This window comes from Marmota monax, unplaced genomic scaffold, assembly GCF_021218885.2.
Source record: "Marmota monax isolate L192 unplaced genomic scaffold, Marmota_monax_Labrador192_F-V1.1 WCK01_AAM20220418_F8-fsc00029, whole genome shotgun sequence".
NCBI lineage: Eukaryota > Metazoa > Chordata > Mammalia > Rodentia > Sciuridae > Marmota > Marmota monax.
Window position 1 is genome coordinate 3,034,190 of NW_026693024.1, and position 20,548 is coordinate 3,054,737.

At 39.0% G+C, this 20,548-nt stretch overlaps 1 protein-coding gene, 1 non-coding gene and 2 pseudogenes across 5 annotated transcripts; 3 read left to right on the top strand and 1 right to left on the bottom strand.

Annotated features, from left to right (window-relative positions):
* The first annotated feature begins 929 nt into the window (after window positions 1-929).
* Window positions 930-20,548, top strand: part of LOC124098528 (dnaJ homolog subfamily B member 6-like) — a 62,532-nt pseudogene continuing 42,913 nt past the window's right edge.
* Window positions 3,420-15,256, bottom strand: LOC124098664 (serpin B9). 4 transcript variants are annotated; one of them, XM_046453570.2, is made up of 7 exons: window positions 15,108-15,238; window positions 12,923-13,100; window positions 9,143-9,280; window positions 8,375-8,492; window positions 6,875-7,017; window positions 5,630-5,785; window positions 3,420-5,053 (listed from the first exon to the last, which is right to left on the bottom strand). In XM_046453570.2, exons 2-7 carry the CDS (start codon window positions 13,088-13,090, stop codon window positions 4,649-4,651), a joined length of 1,128 nt encoding a protein of 375 aa, XP_046309526.1. In that variant the 5' UTR covers window positions 13,091-13,100; window positions 15,108-15,238; the 3' UTR covers window positions 3,420-4,648. The 4 variants fall into 4 exon arrangements, with proteins under 4 accessions (XP_046309526.1, XP_046309527.1, XP_046309528.1 ...); XM_046453571.2 differs by lacking the exon at window positions 15,108-15,238 and adding an exon at window positions 14,773-15,078; XM_046453572.2 differs by lacking the exon at window positions 12,923-13,100 and having other exon boundaries at window positions 15,108-15,256.
* LOC124098521 (pseudouridylate synthase PUS7L-like) lies at window positions 15,626-16,606 on the top strand (annotated as a pseudogene).
* On the top strand, window positions 17,699-17,771 carry Trnal-caa (transfer RNA leucine (anticodon CAA)). Its single transcript has one exon. It is a non-coding gene; the product is annotated as a tRNA-Leu (tRNA).

The following is a 20,548-nucleotide window of genomic DNA, read 5'->3' on the forward strand; positions in this document are numbered from 1 at the left end:
AGGGGTAAGGTTTCAAGGGCAGAGTCTTGCTTGGTGATGTCTTGTGGTCAGCAGATTGATTGACATCTTGGCTGCGTGAGATCTTAGGCAGAGCTGGAGGGGGAGGTTCTCCTGCATCAGGCCATCAGTCCCTGAGCAGGTTTTACAGGGAGTTTGCAATGCCAGACCTATGCCCTCAGGAGGTTGGTGTGTGCAACAGTCCACACACAGCCCATGACAGCTTGGGACAGTATATATTAAATATATGAAGTTTATCACATCAATTATACCTCAATAAAAATGAAACAATATATTTTTAAAATTAGAGGAGTAAATATTAAAAAAAAACTTGCAGGTACAAGCTGCGAAGTTCTGTAGATTTATTTTTTGCCAAATCCACTTTGCAAAGCATCTTCCTTGAAATGAATGTGGTCCTGGGGGGAACATGGTCTAGCTTGGTAAATTTTGAGTAAGAGCTATTTTGTGGATGGCTTCTTTAACAGGTCATGAACTGTGAGTCCAAGATAAGGACCAGGAGCGGACACTGTGCATCTCAGTTCATAAAAAAAGCAGGCAGCAGTTAGTAGCATAAATGGTAGTGTATGTGGGAGCGAAAATCAGTACAACATTTTGGAGACCAGCTTGGAAAGAAGCTTCAAAATATGCCCAACTTTAATCTCAACAACACCATTTTCAGGGATTTTTTTTTTAATACAAAGGATATGAGAAAATATTTAGGACATTCATAATACTCTAGTATATAATACAAATAATTGTAATTATCCAAGTTGTCCACAAGTTCATTAAATAGATGATGGCAGGTGAGGAGGAAGGGACAGAAAAGTGGGAGGAGCCCTGAGGAGACCAAGGGGGCCCACTGCTTCCTGTTGTCTTTCTTACTTCCTGCAGCGGTAACCTCAAACTCATTCCAACAATTGGGTTAAAACAGAATGTGTTGCTATGAAGTTCTAGGTGTGCAGACACATGCCGCACCCGTGGGTATCAAAAAGGCATAGCAGAAACTGGCACTAATGTGGCATCCAGAAAAAAAAAATCCTGAGAATAAAGAAGATGCAGAGAGAAAATTCAAACAAATGGCTGAGGAATATGAGGAATTTTTCCAATGCTAAAAATGGGACACGTGTATCAAATGTGGCAAAGAAGGTTTCCGTGGTGGAGGAGGTGGCGGAAGTCATTTTCGCAGTCCATTTGAATTTGACTTCACATTCCAGAATCCAGATGATGGCTTCAGCAATATTTTGGTGGAAGGGACCCATTGTCATTATAATCGTTTGAAGACCATTTGAGGATTTTGGGGGGTGGGAACCAACAGGGTGCTCTCCAAAGCAGGAATCAAGTTGTGGCTGTTTTTTTTTCTTTTTCTTTTTTTTGCTTTCGGGGGATTAACATCATTTGGACATGGATTTTCTTGACTTCAACTTTTCTTCTAAGATAGAAATGACAGAAAAATCACCCCCAAAGAAAATTTTCCAGAATGGTGAACGAAGGGTCGAAGTTAGAAAAGACTGTCAAAGTTCTTAATGATGGATGGTAAGAAGTAGCCGCTATGCTTGGTTAACAAATAATCCAATGCATGCATTTAATAGAAATGTTAAACTATCACAAGCACCCTTTGAGGACTAACAGGAACTTGTTCTTTTTTTTTTTAATTTTTTATTATTGGCTGTTCAAAACATTACATAGTTCTTGATATATCATATTTCACAAAGGAACTTGTTCTTAAGGCTATATTACAGGCCAGTGGCTTGCTAACAGAGGAGGCAGTCTCAGAACCCTCCTGCCCCACACTCATAGAAATTTCTAGGGGAAGCTTCCTTCAGGAGCCTGCCACCTGTGTGGTCCCCTTGATTTGACATTCTAGGGTCCACATCCTGAAATCTGAACAAGAGACCTTTCATTTGCATTTTGCACTGGGCTCTTAGGAGTCTTTAACCCTGGCAAACACTAGTGAAGTTTTGCCAGTGATAGGTTGTGGGCAGGGAGGAGGGGTTTCTAGGGAGAAGATGATGCTGGAGTATGAATTTGGGATATCCACCAAGGTCCATGGGTTGAAGATGTATTCACCAGCCTGAGGGGCTCCTGGGAGGAGGGGGAACCTTTGGAGATGGGGCCTAGTGGAGGAAGTTAAGCCATTGGTGGTGTGTTTTGGAAGGGAATATTCAGGACACCAGCCACCTCCTCCTTTGCTTTCCAGGCCACAGTGAGTGAGCATCTTTGCTCCATCACTTACTGCCACCATGATGAACTGTCCTGACACAGGCCCAAGAGCAACCAAAGAGGCCAACCAAGCCTGAAACCTCTGAAACTGTGACCCACGATAAATGGTTCCTCCTTTCATGTTGATTATCACAAGTACTTTGTCACAGTAATGGGAAGCTAACTATCATTGGTCACAACTGTACAGCCCCAGAGTAAAGGCAGAGCGTGGAATAGTTGGAAACTGCAAAAAAATTCTATGAGGCTAGAGTAAAGGATTGACATTGAGAAATGGCAAAGGGGGATAGGAGAAAAGGTTAAATCAGGAACTACCTGGTTAGCTTTTCAAAAGGAGCTTAATCTTTATCCTAAAAGCAATGGAAAACTATTGATTCTGCTCACCAGATGGGGGGTCCCCCCAACCCCACCCCCGAGCAGGAATATAGCTGGGCCACTTATCCTTGGCTTTTTTGCAATCACCTGTGACATTTGTGTTAGTTCTTCATTGCTTGTGGCCAAATATCTGACCAGAATGACCAGGAGAAGGAGATTTCCTTTTGGCTCACAGTTGCAGAGTCTCCGTCCATGGTTGGCCAGCTCCAGGGCACTGGACCAGGGATGAGGCAGAGTATCCAACACCATGGAAAGAATCGCCATGAGTGTGTTCATGATTTTGAAATAAAGATATGCAGAGAAATTGGAATCTCATACATTGCTGGTAGGAATGTTACATGGTTGGTGGTTCTTCAAAAAATTAAACCGTGCCTGTAATCCCACCAGCTCAGGAGGCTGAGGCAGGAGGATTGAGAGTTGAAAGGTAGCCTCAGCAAATGCAAGCTCTAAGCAACTCCGTGAGACCCTGTCTCTAAATAAAATACAAAATAGGTCTGAGGATGTGGTTCATTGTTTGAGTGCCCCTGAGTTCAATCCCCAGTGCCCCCCCCACAAAAAATGTTAAATAGAATTATCTTATGACCATCAATTTCATTCCTAAATCTGTATATGCACAAACAAGCAAATTCACATACATGCACTTTCATAGCAGCACTATTAAAAGCAACCACAAGGGGGCAAAAATCCAAATTCCCACCACTGGATGAGTGAATAAAACAATTGTGTCATATTCAGGTACTGGAATATTATTCAGTCATAAAAAGGATTAAAATACAGATACATGCTACAAAATGATTCAACCTAGAACATATCACACTAAATGAAGAAGCCAGGCACAAAAGGTAATATATTTCATAATTCAATTTACATGAAATATGCAGAACAGGTAAATCCATGGACACAAAAAGCAGATTCATGGTTGTCAGTGGCTGGAGGGAGAAAGGGATAAAGATTTACTGCTTAGTGGATATGGGTTTTTCTTTGAGGCAATGAAAATTTGGGTGACAGTAAAACTCATGTTTGCACATTATCTTTGCACAACGTATTTTGATGGCATTGGACTGTGTAAATGCAAGTGTCGTAGGGATAAAAATATCTAAGAGGAATAATAGAGTTGTTGATATTCAGCCACTTAAAAAACACACATTACAGAGGTCTTATATGCTCAAATTATTTATTATTGCACTATAAATAGCATGAACACATGCAGGACATAATCATAAGCCTTGGCGAGTTTAAGGCCTAGTCATAACTAAGAATAAATAAATAATGCAACTACCAAGGGCAGTTATTGTGAAAGTTCAAAGATGTATATCTGATTATGGAGAATAGGAAAATGTCTTGAAGACGGTGACATTTGAACTGTTTTTTAACTTTGAGGGCTGAATGTCATTTAACTATTGGGGTAGGAGGTAGAGCAATGCAATACCATGAGGCAAGGTGTTCCGGCTGCAAGAGGATCACAGAGTAGTTCAAAGTTATACAACCATCCAATCTGGTTGTCATAAACACTATATGAATTGGGAACCCACATAAAAAAAGCAGGGGTCAAAGGACCATGACTCTATCCCCTTGTATCCCCAGTGTCTAATTCAGTGCGTAGCATATACCAGGGGAATGGTGAAAGCTAAAGAAAGATAAAATTAAAATGTGCATTAAAGTTTTTTTGTTTAAACTAGAATAGTAGTAATTGTAGACCAGCATTTATTACTACTGTGGCATTCAGGCTAAGGCAGGTGGAATTGCATTGCATGTGGAATGACTGGGAAATGTGTTTGGGGCCATCTGGGGAAAGTTTGCAAGCTATCCTAGGCATCTGTACTGCACTCATCCTAATACAACAGGGAATCAGGACAGCCTATTGGCCATGACCTGGTTCTGTGGTACAAACGAGTGGGCAGTATGGGGACAGCTGAGTGTGCTGCATCATGAGATCACACTGGTAAGTTGTTCAGAAGGCTTAGGACCCTGTTCAGCTAAAGGCCCATCCTTATAAAATGTAGAGGAAACTTGGGGACACAGAAAGAGAACAACTCTCCATGCAGAGGAAGTACAACTCTTAGGGAGATGAGAACCTCCCACAGAACAGAACAGTGTTGGTTTGGTTATGCCTGATGAAGAAAAGGAAGGGGTGGTCAGCACAGAACATTGGTGAACATGATGAGCAGTCTGCCACAATGACTATGCCCGTGGCTGCCGCAGCCTCAGTGCCTTCTTCATTCACCTCCACGACACTCTTGTGCACAACCTTGGACAGACACAGGTCTGTCTCAGTTGACATGGCAGAGAAGTCAGCCTGGCCCTCTTGAAAGACATCGACCATTCCCAAACGCTGAAGCACAGACTTCATTTCATAATCCTCCTGCAGTTTAAATTTTGGAAGGAGAACTTCTACTTCAGTATTCTGCAAAGAGGCTGCCTCGGTCCAGGCTATGAATTTCTCAAAAGTCAGGTTATTTTCCACCTGAAAGACCAGAATCACAGGTTCATAGTCAGACTATGGTGGGTATCGACGGACACACAGACATTTGCATGAACATTTCATGTTGACTGTCCACACAGGATGGGCGGCTCCTTCAGCTGCCTGGAAGCTTGTGAGGGCTCTGACCTGTCCACCACCCCATGTGCTATCCCATATGTGACTTCCCTGCAGGAAGACTGTGGTTGCCCTTCCTTATCCATCCACTGTAGATGTTTCATTCTGACAAGTGTCCACGCCCAGTGGATGGTGCTTATCTAGTGGTATTTGTTGGTTTGAACGAGGCTTAGTTCTTCATCATAGTTAGGGAGCTGGAGAGAGGGAGAGCCCATGGAGGCCACTCTGCGCACAGAGATCTCTTAGGGTATCACAGTGCACTACCCCCCTATTGAGAGGATGGTGACTTTCTCAATATAGGGATCATACCACAAGGAAGCAAGAAGAGGGATGGGCCATTTTAAGCTGATGGATTAGAGATCTGTTGAAAAGGCGCACAGGATATAACTGGAATCCTCCCACAGAAATTCTGAGTGCAAAGGACTGCAGCCCCTCCTGACTCACCGAGCTGAGATCCACACCATCGTCCGGGAGCAGAATGATCATGCTCAGCTCCTTGTCGGCGTAGGGCAGCTCCAACACCTGAGTCTGCACCTCATTCACGTAGCCGATGTTAAAATAGGCTTCCCGACACATCATCTGCACGGGTCTTTCCTCCTTCTGAGAGGAATGAACAGATGAGCACAAATTTAAAATAGTACAAAAAGAGACAAGAAAATTCAACCCTGCTGTGGTCCAGCGGCTGCTAGAAATTAATAAATAGTTATCTGAAACATACCTTATAAAGGGGAGGGCTTAATGCATACAAGTTTCCTCATTGAATTAAATTATATTTTAAGGTATTAACGAATTTGGCAAACTAAGCTCATTTCTACTTTAATTGAAGTTATACCTCACAGTCAACAAAGGCCTTTGCCACTCATTTTTAATAGTAGAAAGCAACAGATGCTGAATTAATAATGATAAGTTAGTACTAACGACAATTCAAATGAAAGTTTATTTTAATTTTTAAAATAATTGATTAAAAGGCTGGAATGGCTGGTTATGGTGGTACATGCCTGTAATCCCAGAGGCTCGAGATGCTGAGGCAGGACGATCATGAGTTCAAAGCCAGACTCAGCAATGGTGAGGCACTAAGCAACTCAGTGAGACTCTGTCTTTAAATAAAGCACAAAATAGGGTTGGGGATGTGGCTCAAGGATTGAGTGTCCCTGAGTTCAATCCCTGGTACCAAAAAAATTAAAAACAAAAATAAATAAAAGGCTGGGTTGTAGCATGGTGATTCAGGGTTTGATTAACATGCACAAGTCCTGGGGTTGATCAACAGCACTGCAAATATCACAAAAACAAAACCACGATTATAGAAATGTGACATCATATTCCCTCTTTGTACCTTGCCTTATGTGTGAGATATATATGTGTATATAATATAATATTATATATATATATATCACATTGTTTTGCTTTCAATCTAGGTAACTTATGTATACAGAAATTCTTTGTTTTCAGAATGAGGTTAAACCAATATATGCATGAGACTTAATCAAAAGCAGTTAAAGGTAATAAGATGCAAATCATAATAGATAAGAAATTATTTATTCATATGAATTTTTCTAATAAATTAAAAATTCATTCAGATAGATGTTAAGTTTGAAATTATTTTTAACCACTTATACCTTATGAAGTTAACCTTTTCTATTGAATTTTTTCATCAGACAAGCATGATTTTTTTTTAAAGTTTTTCCTTACCTGGTTTATTTTAAAAGGCATTTCACACGTGCATGATTTGACAAATGGCTCATTCCATGTTCCTTTGAAGTAGATGGCATTGACAAGAACCAGCCTGGCCTGCTTATCAATAGAGTTCATTGGTAGCAAGTCTGGAATTTTACCTTTCAAAACAAGCACAAACTCTTGTCAGTTGCTTTTTCTGAATCTGTGGTGAATAAGCATGAGAACGATGTCTTGGAGATCCAAATATTCTGTTTTCAAATGTGCTGAGTTTGGATGATATGTATAAAAGTCAAAAATCTCAGTTATGACAGACACTAGAAGAGCCACCAAGTTGAAGATGGTGAAAGACTTCTATGTCACTGGAGGAAAGCAGGTTGGGACAAAGCAGAAACTCGACACCAGGTTGGAGAAGACAAGTAGGAAAGGAGAGAGGGGCTGGGTAGGAGCTGATGTTACCTGCTGTGGGTAAGAGCAGTGTCAGGTCTAAGGCCCTGTAGTCAGGCCCAGTTCTAACACTGCACAGCTACCTGGCAACATTCCAGAGGCAGCCGGAATGGACGGCTCCACACAAGGGGCACAGGAGGAGTTTCTGGAAACAACTGGAAGAGATATTATGATTGCATCCTCCTGGTATCCCTGGAACAGACAATGATTTGGGTAGGTGAAGGTACTTCCTTCTTACCCTGGATATCAAAGGGTATGTTTCCAAGAAATAAGAGTATTACCTGCTAATTTGCTGCCTCAAAAGGGCACAAGACATAAAGATTCCAAAAAGAAATAGTGGAAATAATTACCTCTATTTTTTACTATCTCATTTGTTAGCAGAAATAGGGATGTTCCTAGTGGTACATAAGTGTCTGAATGGTTCAAACATCAAACCATCATTGATCTTGAGCACCAAGGTTAGAATGTGTAGTTTTTACTCCACGTGGAGAGTGTTTTCAGTGTGTAGAATTGATCTGTGCTGGGAGAGGCTCTGTGGTTGACTAATGAAGTCGAGGCTTCTCAGTCTCTTGAAGGACACTTAAGTGAGACATAGGAAAGAAGCAGTAGAAGTCAGGTTCACATGTAAAAGTGGGAGGAATGCAGTTCAAAGGGACCCCAGGAAGAGGAGGGCCAAGGGCATGACTTGGAGAAGACCTGGCCACTGATCTTCTCCCAGAGAGGACAGTCAGCTGCCATGTGAACATTACAGGCCAGTGACAGTATGTTCTAATGTAAAGTATTACACGGGAAATCTGGCCTATGAGGGGTTTTTTTTTTTTTACACTTTTATCAGTCACTTTCATCCTAGGAGAACAGATAGCATTGATCCTCTGGTTTTGAAAACCTGAGCATTGATCAGGTCTTCTGTGAGCCATTAAGGTTCACACACACCATGAGGCTCGGCCAGGCAACCTTCCTCTGACCTCCTGCAACACCAGTGACATTAGCAGTCAGGAGGAGAGGGAGAGGAGAGAGGAGAGGAGGAGAGAGCTGGGGTGGGAGGGGGGTAAATTAACTCATAATTCTGACCTTTTGTCTCTTTTGAGACCCAGGTGTTTATATGCTTCCTGGACTTCTCTGTAGCTTTGGCAAAGGACAGCCGCTTCAGCTTTGCATGGTAGAACTGAAGACAGGACTCCTTAAATGTCTTCGGAGAGAAAAGTGTTCAGTGAGGCCATGTTGCTAAATAAAAAATGTCAGTGAACTTCAAAACATTCTGATTGCTAGAGATATATATATATATATATATATATATATATATATATATATATATATATTAATTAAAAAGAACAGGAATATCTCTTAAAACCTAATGAAATTTTAAGCTACTAGTTGATAAAATATTGAGGTTTCTAAGGAGGTATGTCCTATTCCCTGAATAACCACAGATGAATAATGAAATGCAATAAAATTTTAGATGTGGCATAATTTGAAATAATACAAGGTATGATTATAGAATTTGGGTCTTTATAAAAAATAAAGTTTGCCATGTATTTCTCAAGTTATCTAGGATTCTGTTTCTTTTTTTTTTTTTTTCTTGGAGTCCTGGGGATTGAGCCCAGGGCCTTCAGCATGCTAGGCAAATGCTCTATCAAGCAGCTATGTTCCAAGATCTTTTTCCATTTTATTTTTAAGATAAAGGTCCTATTAGGAGGTCAAGCTGTTCTCAATCTCACCAGCCTCCTGCCTCAGGCTCCCAAGTGTGCCATCCTGCCTGGTCTCTGGGGTCTCTCTTCTGGGTTGTATATCACCAGGTATTTTAAATACAACTTTTATTGTTCTGCTGACTCAACTTACTGAGAGGAAATCACAGTTCTTCTCTCCAAAGAGCCTGTTGGCTATTCTAAGCAAGTACTTTGAGTTAGGCTTGTTCACTTCAGTGAGAAGCATCTGGAAGCCCTTATGGATGTCTTCCTCTGTGTTTAAAGACAGTGCCTGTGAAGGAAAGCAAGAAAACTCTCTGAATTTGGGTCTCAATAAGAATTTGCAAGCAATTTTTTTTTCTCAAATACTCCATAAAATTCATCCTTTGATGGGAAGTTGTTCACACTGAGAAGTGACACTGGTGAGGTGGGTGGAGATAAGGGCCAGGAAACTGGTTAGTAAAAGATACAGGTTTTGCACCTGCACGGAGCTCTCTGCATAGTTTATAGATGAGCATTAGGAAAAAATTAAAAGGGGCAAGAGAGGTTCAGAAAAGGGACTATTCTTAAGTCCTGCATCCCAGGGAGAGCATAAATGTGTCAGAAATAGAGAAAAACTTCACTGTAATTCATCGCACAAAAAAATATGCGGTTAAAAACACTAAAAATCCAAGAAAAAATTGGACAGGAATGCAATTATAACAATAATCTTTGAAAAGAAATGAAAGTGTAAAATAATTTATATGATTAATAAGAACAAAGAGTTCCTTCTTTTTTACAATTTTACTTATATATTTATTTGTATTTTTAAAGACTTGTTTATTTATTGCTGTGCTGGGAATTGAATCCAGGACCTCACCCATGCCAGGCAATTGCTCTACCACTGAACACACATACATGAGTTCTTAAACAGTACCCTTGAGAGATAATATAAGATTCTTTAATACTTCAAAACAATTGTCACATACTAGGCCATGAAAAGTTTCAATTGACTCTAAAATTACAAATTACACAGTTGACACAGTTTATATTCAAGGAGCTCAATATAGTAAGCTTAAAGTTAATAGCACTACAAATAAAATACCAACTATGTGGAATTTTAACCTACTAAGTAATTATTGAAAACACTTTCTAAAGAAATAACTCCTCTATGTAACAGCCAAATAACAAGTTGTTTATTCTAAATAAGTAATTCTCTTCTAAATAAATGATTCTAAAGAGTCATTTAAGTTACTATCCTAAATATATGACAGATGATTTAGAAAATAATCAAAATAAATATTATATTACCAGACCAAAGAATTTGACCAAAGATAGTAAAAACAGCATTGTTTTCATATTACTAAGGAAATAATGAAATAACAAAACCTCCAACTCATGATGTTAGAAAAGGTGTCATTTAGGGGAAAATATAAAATAGATAATGAGCCTAAGAACTGGTTCTTTCAAAGAAAGCACACATATCCACATAAAATAGACATCAGCTATTGAAAAAGATAAAGAAAAAAATTTTTTAAAATTACCCACAAGTAAAGTTATAAATGAAAAAGAAATTACACAGAAATGGATACAGAGGAAATGTTAAAATAATGAAAACTAGATTATTTTCATCAAAGTGTAAACTATGAATCACCACATAAAAGCCCAGAGATATGAACATGGGGAAAAGTTGGTCAATGGGCATTGAGTTACCATTAGGAACAAGAGGTTCTGGTAGCTGAAGTACAGTAGGTGACTATAGTGAGAAGAATGTGCTATGAAATTAAAAGAAAGAATGTTCTATGCTTTCACCTCAAAGAAATGATAAGCATTTGAGGTAACAGATCTGCTTACCCTGGTTTGAACATTACACAATGTAACATTACACAAATTAAAACATCACATAGTTACCCCACAAATATGTAAAATTTTCATGTTTCTGTCTATTATTTAAAAATATATTTTAATTTTAAAAATCCACCCCTCCACCAAAAGTGTGAATATACAAAGAAAAAACAATGAAAGATAAAATTTTTAAATGGCTTAGATGATCTTTGGAAATAATTTTTTTCTAATATTCAACAGCTATATTTCTCATATACTACATACACACTGTCTTATAGAAAAAGATAAAAAGCAATTAAATTCATTTCATAAAGTTTATAGATTATTGAGAAGAAAATCTGTCAAAAACAGAACAAATGCCACTGAATTGTAGGTTTAAAAATTATTTAGGTGGCAAATTATGTGTGTATTTTACCACAATTGAAAACTGAAGGCTGAAAGCGATTTGACCTGAGACTGTGATATCACTATTATAGTAACAGCTAATTCATGTTGAACTTTGCTTTAGATGAATCATCTCAATGAGTCCTCCCATTAATTGAAGAATATTTGTGAACATGAAGATGCCATTGATCATCAAGTGTAAAATTTAAAGCCAAAAAGAGGACATGAAACTAGAAGAAAATACTTCACATTCTCAGATGGCTGTCTCCTCAGAGTGGGTCCTCAGGGACTTTTTCTTTTCTAGTTTTCTTTTTTAAGACTTTCATAATGGTGGCAAGGATGTGTGTGGCGGGGAAGGTACACTCATATATTACTGGTGGGACTGCAAATTGGTGCAACCACTCTGGAAAGCAATATGTAGATTCCTCAGAAAACTTGGAATGGAACCACCATATGATCCAGTTATCCCACTCCATGGTCTATACCCAGTTATTCCACTCCATGGTCTATACCCAAAGCACTTAAAGTCAGCATACTACAGTGATGCAGCCACATCAATGTTTAAAGCAGTCCAATTCACCATAGCTGAGCTATGATTCCAACCTAGATGGCATTTGACAGATGAACGAATAAAGAAAAGGTGGTATATATACACAATGGAATATTACTCAGACATAGAAAAGAACGATTTTATGATTATTGCCAGTAAATGGATGGATCTGGAGATTACCATGATAAGTGAAATAAGCCAATCACCAAAAAACAAAGGCTAAATGTTCTCTCTGATATGTGGATGCTCACACACAATGATGGGGTAGAGGGAAGAATAGAAGTTCAGTGGAGTAGACAAAGAGGAATGAAGGGAAGGGAGAAGGGATGGGAATAGGAATGACAGTAGGATAAATTGGATATAAATATCCTATGTTCATATACGAAAACACCACCAGTGAAACCTCAAATCCTTTACAACCACAAGAATGGGATCCTCGTTACAATAAGTTATACTCCATGTATGTATATTATGTCAAAATACACTCTACAGATCCCAAGACATAAGCAGAGAGAACTTCCTCTATGCCTAAACCTTCACTCCTTCATCAGAACAGCGGAATTATTAAAATGAGCAGTCATTACTGAAAAGGGCGCTCCAGGAAACAGAAAGTCACACTGCCTCATCAGCACCCAAAAGTGTGAGCAAGGGTAGAGCTCAACAATGACACAAGCTTTTAGGCTTTTTCTCAGGCATCTGTGTCTTACTACCCCCATCCCAAACCCCCATCCCCCCAACCCTACCAGGCAAAACCTTCAGAGGCAGGAACTGGTTCTTAATCATTTCCAGATGTTCACTGAATGCTTGTTCAACTAAACTACTCCTGTTTTCATGGTCTGTGCATGTGATTAAGCGCATGCTAGGCTCATGCTTTACCACAAAGCTACTCCCCCAGATCTGAGCTTCATTTTCTAAACAAACTGCCAGGCAAAGTTCTGAAAGAGTTCTGAGAAATTCTTCAGATTATTAATTGGGGAAATTATTCATGCCTGCCGACAAAAATAAAAATGTCACTGGAGAGACTTCTCGTCTCTCTCCCCTCCTTCCTCTGCACCCCCTCCCTGAAATGGTCCAGGCTCACCCCTCCTTCCTCAACAGTTCTGGAAAAACTGCAGGAAGAGACAGGAGACAAGCCTTGCAGACTAGTTCCTCCTCCTGGGTGACAGGAAAGCTTACCTGAGCCATCTGGACCTTGGTGTTGCCCTTTGCCCCCAGGAGGACCATGGCCAGGGCAGAGGAGATGCTCAGGGGAGAAAAAAACACATTTTGTGAAGGTCTGTCTTGACACAGCATCTTCAAAACCTGGCAGGCAAAGGTGCCATTTGCTTCAGAAACAGAATTCATGATGCAGGGTCTGGGGGCAAAGAAGACAGAGAAACACAGTGAAATGGGGCTGAGGACACTGTGTGTGCTCTCTGCTTGGCTTTCATTTATCTTATGAGTTCAGAAACTTCAATTATTAGTGCCAGCAACAGACATGGAAGTAGATTATGCACGTGAGGAAGGGGCTGGTCCCTGTAGAACAGCACACTGGGAAGCAAGGGAGAGCAGAAAAGCATGCAGGGAACAGCAGGTGACAGGTCAAAGCAAGAGCAGGGAGGTGGTAGGTGTGAAGCCAGAGGAGGAGGAGTGAAAACACCAGTGGGCAGCTCTATGCAGTAAGGCCCTCCCTCACCAGGGGATGGCCTTAAACCTTGGGAAACCTCCCTGACTCCTTCCCATTTCTCCAAGTTCCCCCCAAACCTATTGTCCAGGCCTGTCTTCAGACCCCTCCCAAATCTTTCTACCCCACTCCACTTCTCCAGCCCCTGTGACCCTGTGCCTAGTCCAGACCACCTGGCTCCTCTCCAGAGCCTCTGATCTCCCTGCCCCTGAGTTCTCCATTGGAATAGCCCCTGTTCACTAAAATGCAATTCAAGTGGGCTGGGGAGCCTCAGGACATGGGATTAGAATGTCAGGACCCCAGATGGACACACAGCATCCTGAGAGAGAAGTGCTCTCTTGATCCTATGAGCTCTCCGTTAAATCTCCAGTGGCCCTAGGGATAAGCTCAAAAATGACTTTTCTAAATGGCTTCCCATCTGCCTGTCCCCATACCCTGCTCCAGCCTCCCACCTCTCACAGTCTCCACCTCTACCCTCCCTGATCCCCCTATCACCTCTGATCCTTGGCCAACATTGATAACCAACTTAAAAGTCTCCCTATCCCATCTCTGTCACCAGGCTCAAATCACTCACCTTTCCTCCCTAGGCTCACCACCAGGAGACCTCTGATGTCTATTCTAGAGTTCCCTCCTCCCTGACTCTGACTCATTCCTCCTTATTGTAGTTCCTTGCCTCATCCATTGTTGGACCCCCAAGACTGGCTGCTCTCTGCAGGAAAGGTGCCTGGCATCCTGATTCTAAGCACCTGCAAACATGCTCAGGAAACAGCAAGAGCTCTCTCAATTAGGGGGAAAATCTCAGATAAATAAAGGGTGCTGGGATTTTGAACTGGAGACTGGGGATTTTAAAAGCACAGAGAAACAGATATTTTAGTATATGAAATGCAAAAAAAAAGTATTATATGAATCTGGAAAAGGAATTGCTGTTTCACTTATTTTTTGTAATTTCCTAAAAATGAAAGTTACACATCTCCAAATCAAGATGACAATAAATTGATTTCCCAGTAATTTGAGGGAAAAAAAAAAGCACATAGAAGAGGTAAGGCAGAAGTCAGGCTGTGACTCCCTGAGGAGAGAGGAGAGGTGAGAAAATAGGGCCAGGAGGTGGGAGCTGTGTTGGAGCATGGACACCCACCATGGTGAGGTCCAGGTCCAGCAGGGGCAGGCAAGAGGCAAGCAGAGAAGCCAGGAGGCTGTGCAGTGTCTTTGTCTTATTGACATCATGCTACCTTTCTCTGAGACCAGCCCTAAGCAAGGTGACAGCTGTGATTGCCCAATAAGCTATTTCTGTAAACCCAGAAATGGTACTGCTTTCTGGGGTTCTCTTTTTTACTCTGCTCAATCCCCTGTCCTCGGATCCCACCTTCCAGGAGTGGCCTCAGGTTTCCAAAACTTGTCTCTCCTGGTCCCCTGTCCTCACTACCAGCCTCAGCACCGCAGCTGCCTCAGGTCTCAGTGCTGCTAGCCTGGTGCGGACGTCCAAAGGCACGACCAGGCGCCTGCAGCTGTGTGTCTCTCAGGTTCAGTTGGGGCCTCAGCAGGAGGAGAGACCGTTTATCCTTCCGGTTTTCCTGCGGGAGTTTCTGTCTTCCAATCTACAGCTCCAGAGAAGGCGCCCCGGATGACTTGGGTCACAGGCTAGGATCTGCTCTTGCCCAGGGATGGGTCACTAACGCCCCTTGCCCTTCTGTCACTCACCGGTACGCACTGGAACACCACGCCAGACGCCAGGGGTTGGGGCTGGAGTTGCGCACTTCATGCTCTTTACAAGATTCTGAAACCGAAAGTGCTCTGAACCCGACAACAAAAGGCTGACTGCAAGGCTGACTGCAAGGGGCATTGGCTGGGAAAACACAACTGGGGCTGGGGCAGGGCAGAGAACCTAGAACTCTGGGCTTTCCTGCTTCAGAAAGCAAAGGCAGAATGACAGGCTGGGTTTTTAGGGGAGGAAAGTCTGGTAAGTGTATCGTGAGCCTCCTCCCTGACACGAAGGAGGGATTCCCCTGGATGGAGTGTGTCTGTTCCCCTTATAGATTGTTGGTGATGGGAATGGTAGGGAGGGTCCTCAGAAACTAAGAGTAGGACTACCGTTATCATTCAGTTATACCGCTCTTCTCCCTGTAGGAGAAAACAGTGAAATTTTTATAAACCAAATATTGAGTATAAATCTTTGATATCCGAGGAAGAATCACTTGACTTTTTAAAATATTTGGATGCAAAGAAAGAAAATTCCAAAATTACCTGTAAGCCTGATACAAAGACCACAGAAAAGCTATCATGTTGTCAACAGAAGTTTGGAAAGCTTGTAGAAACCAAATCTTTTCCTGAACAGAATTACAGTGCTGGTGATCTAAATGGAGTGAGAACAGTAAGATTTTTTGGAAAAAAACAAAAACAAAAACAAACAAACAAACAAACAAAAAATAAACCAAAAAACACGTAGTACAGGAAAAGGTATCTTCTTGAATAAAAACAGGAAAAAAAAGTTATACATACAGCTTTTACCCTATGAAAGGAAAATCTGAAGATGTTTGAAGTGGTAGATTTTTCAGCTATTAAACTTGGAGTGATTCCTTCGGATTTTAGTTATGTAGGCCTTAAAGACAAGAAAACGGTCACCTGTTGAGCAATGGTTGTAGAAAACTGACTTCAGGGAGGTTGAAAAATATTGGAAAAAAAATTGAAAAGAAAAGAATGAATGTCCCTTAGACTTGGACAGCTCAAAGGGAATCACTTTGATATTGTTATCAGAAATTTACAAAATCACATAAGTGATTCTGGAAATCTGAAAAAGAGAATTTTGAAGACAATAGAAAATGTTATAATCAAAATTTTGTGACTTACTATGGACCACAGAGATTTGGAAAGGGAAGGAATGTTCATACAGACCAAATTGGATTGGCTCTGCTGAAGAATGAAATACTGAAGACCATAAAATTATTTCTTACACAAGAAGACATGGATAATCTTATAAATAAAGCAAAGAAATATTTTCTTCAAACTGAGGATGCTAAAGGCACACTTTGACTGATGCCTGAATTCAAAGAGAACATGGGTTAGAGTCATTGTATCACTTTCACATGACAGAGTAGGGTTATACCCAGGACTGGTTCTCTTTTCCCCATTTCATGGGTTCTTCCAGTACTTGGATACAATATTCTATATCAAAAGAATCAATTTGGGCAGTGGTACCATGAAATACTTAGCAGAGATGGACTACAAACATGTAGGTTTAACGTACCTACTCTGAAAAGGAAGATACCAGAATGCTATAGACAGATTTTGAAACATGCCCATCACCTCTCATACCAATGGATGGGAGATTATGATGCTAAAATGGAAGCTTCTCACATCAATGAGTCAACTTGATCTCTTTTGATCTTCAGACTTCAGGTATGCCACAGTTTGAGGGAAACAATGAAACATGATGTTTAAAAACTGATATCCTTAATATAATCACATATAGGTCACTCTGAAGGAAAGGGAGCTAAAATTTTTGGAGTATGTATTGATGTCACCTTTAAATTTCACAACATCCCTAGAAGCTGGAATCTGATGCTTTAAAGTTCCAGGAGACATATAGCAAATAAGTGTCAGAGTCTGAATTAAGATGTATGTGAAAGCCTATGTTCTTTCTATTTTAGGGTGCTTCAGTGAACTTTTCTATGTTATAAAATTTCCAATTTTTTTAAAAACAAGTAGGAATGTATATCACTGTAAGCTAACACTTAAGAAAAAAATTGTGAAATAGAATTCATATCCTCTACCTTCTTCCTTAGAATGGAGATGAAACTAAGTTGCAATGAAATAATTCGTGGTTGGAGAGAAACATAGATGAAGCATTTGCTAATTAATAATGTCATCTATTCCTCTTTTGAAATTATTGCTCGTAACTATATATAAAGAAATTATCCATCTTTATGATAGTTAGTCCTTTATGAGATAATCTTTGATAAGGCTTAAATAAATATTTTCATATAACTTTCATATATCAGTGTATATTGACCCCTAACTTTTTGGGTTATTATTTGAAACACACTTTAGAGTCAGATCTGTGCTCAGATACAGCTCCGATAATTTACCAGTGACTTTGCATATGTTATGGAATCTTTTTGAGAATCAAGACAATTTCATCTTCATAAGTGATAAGTAAGAGGATTATTTCTACTTTTTCTGTTGCTACAAGAAAAACATTCTGCCCATTGGAAAAACTTAATATTTGTTGGTTTCACTGTCCCATATGATGAAACATTCATTATATCAGTTAAGTTGTGTATATGTAGGGCACTAGGGATATAGCTCAGTTGGTAGAGTGCTTGCCTCAAATGCATAAGGCCCTGGGTTCAATCCCCAGTACCCCCCCACCCCACACATTTTTGGGGGGAGGCCAGGGGATGACTGATATGTATTAATTGGAAAGAGAAGATCTGAGCATCCTTTCATTGCATCATATCATGATGAAATCTAAAAAGCCGTATGGAATATTATATATCAATAACATGGCACTTTTATCTACGTAAGTCAGTCTAACTATTTAGGAAGTGTTAGTATAAGAAAATAAAATTTAAAAGAATGAAAAAAATACTGTGTGCCTTGCAAAAAGTTTGCTTGAGTCAGTATATATATATATATATATATATATATATATATATATATATTAAAAGAAATTAAAAATAATTTCAAGGACTAGCATTAAATAACTACTGTAAGTAAAATGAGATATACCAAATTGATGACAAACATGTAGTTATTAAAAATGGTGATGAAGGATTTAGTAACATTAGATAATATTGCTCCATAAAAGCAGAACACAGTTATTACAAATACAGTAAGGTGCTGAATTCAAGTATTACAAATGAGAGGTGTTGGCATGGTGATTGAGAGCACAAATATTGGAAACAAACTCTCCTAATTTGAACCCTGCATCTGCTAATTATAGCATTGGGAAAGTTATTTAAGTTTCTGTACTTCAGTTTCAATATTCACACTAGGTATGTTAATATAGACATTACTTACTACATAGGATTTTTGTGAGGATTTCCTGAAATTTAACTAATATACTAATATGTAAAGTAGCTTTAAGAAGCGCCTGGCACTTATTATTAAATAAATGTCTTCAGGTGCAATTTTCGAAGAGAAAAAATATTAGAAAATGTTCTATTAAGATTATGGAGTGTTTGATTTTTCTTAAATACTAAAAAGTTACTGTTGTTGGCATTCTATAATTTGTCAATAAATAAATCTCAAAACAAAAAATTGGATATTATATTATCATTTTTTTTAATTGCCTTCACACTTTCAGTGTTTATTGAGAATTAAGTAATAGTTTTCAGGTAGTAAAATTTTTATATTAGAAAAATGTTTTAACTTTATTTCATAAGTTATATCCTATAAATGTAATTACAAAATGAGTTATATAAATTACTAAAATCCTAGTTTTCTTGTAATGTTGAGTAGCTATTAGAAAAAATGAAAGGAATGAAATTTGCTCTTTATTTTCTTTGCCTCTAGATGGCACTGTAATCTTAGACATCTTATTTATTTATTTAGTAAATACTTCAGCCGTGCATGAAGAAAGGATCGCTAAATTTATTTCAAGCCATTATAAAGTATATTCAGATATTAATCATGTGAGAAATAATTTATGTACCAATAATATTTGCCTTGATAATTTTTGTTCTGCAATTTAGGGACTTTATTATGGACCAACTAATTAACCAGTCACCCAGTTTTTTAAACTTTTTATGGGGTTCAGATCTTCGTAAGCACAACCACTGGTTTAGTTTTATTTTCCAAGGTTTATTGAAAAATGAATAATAGTTCTCCTGGATTAGTAAAAGGAAACAATTTTTAATTCTTTTTATCAAGATAAAAACACCTGGATGTTTTATCAGTTGTAATAAACTAAAGGTTACCTGTAACTTTTGAGCCAACTGTCATGTACTGAGTGTTATGCCAGTGTCTCTCATTTTATCCTTACACCCACCCCATGGGGAGGAAGCATCTGCCACCATCTTTCTGTGGATTAAAAACATATCTGAGTGGTTTACTGATCTATTTAAGGTCAAAGAAGATAGTATATAATTGAATTTGATTATGTTTCCTAGATCAGTACTAATTCATCTACCCAATATTTGCCTTCTGAAGACAATTTTTTTAGATAATAAGTTCATGTCTGCCAGCTTAATATTGCCTGCTATTAGTTAATAGGCATATTGGAGTGTGTCTTGAGAGAAACAAGATTCCTTTTGAGATTCTGTGACTAAAATAGATGTAAAAGAGATCCTTCAGGAAATTTCCAAATCATTTTGCAATATTTTGCAAAATATGTTGGGATTTGTATTGTAATGAAGTTCAAAATAATTATTGGTCCTAGGAAATTGTTTTAGATGAAAATCCTAGCCCAATGTTAAATGTCACTAGAAAAGCCCAGTGAGAAAGTTGCTGAATTCTCTTTTAGTCATCTCATTAATCTTTCTGTTTAAAGCTGATGATGCTAATTTGCATATATTAGTAATGTTTGCTGATTTACTCTGTTAGGAGAAACAGCTAGGATCTCATACTCAGGCATATCAGTAGACTCGAGATCACTTTGTTTTATTGAATGTATTTTTCCACTTACTGTGTATTTATGGCAAATGATTTTGGTGTCCAGTCTATGTGATAATACTGTATTTCCTTTAAAACTAAATTTAATTTTAAAAAGGAAAAATTAATTGAAATGTATTCAGTAAATAAAAGTGAAAATATAGCAGTAATTATGACAGTAATATGAGAACCATTAAAGGTTTTTTTTGTTTCTTTTTTAAATTTGTTTTTTATTAGTTCTAATCAGTTATACATGACAGCAGAAAGCTTTTCAATTCATTGTACACAAATGGAGCACAACTTTTCATTTCTCTCTACACAATGTAGAGTAGATTCTCATTGTGTAGACTCTACATAATGTAGAGTCACACCACATGTTCAGTCATACATTACCTAGGGTAATAATGTTTCTCTCATTCCACCATCTTTCCTACCCCCCATGCCTCCTCCCCTTCCTCCCTTTCCTTGGCCTAATCAGAGGTAGTAGTGATCATATATGCATATCCAAATTCCTTCATTCTCCCCCCACCCCACCCTCCATTATGGATCAC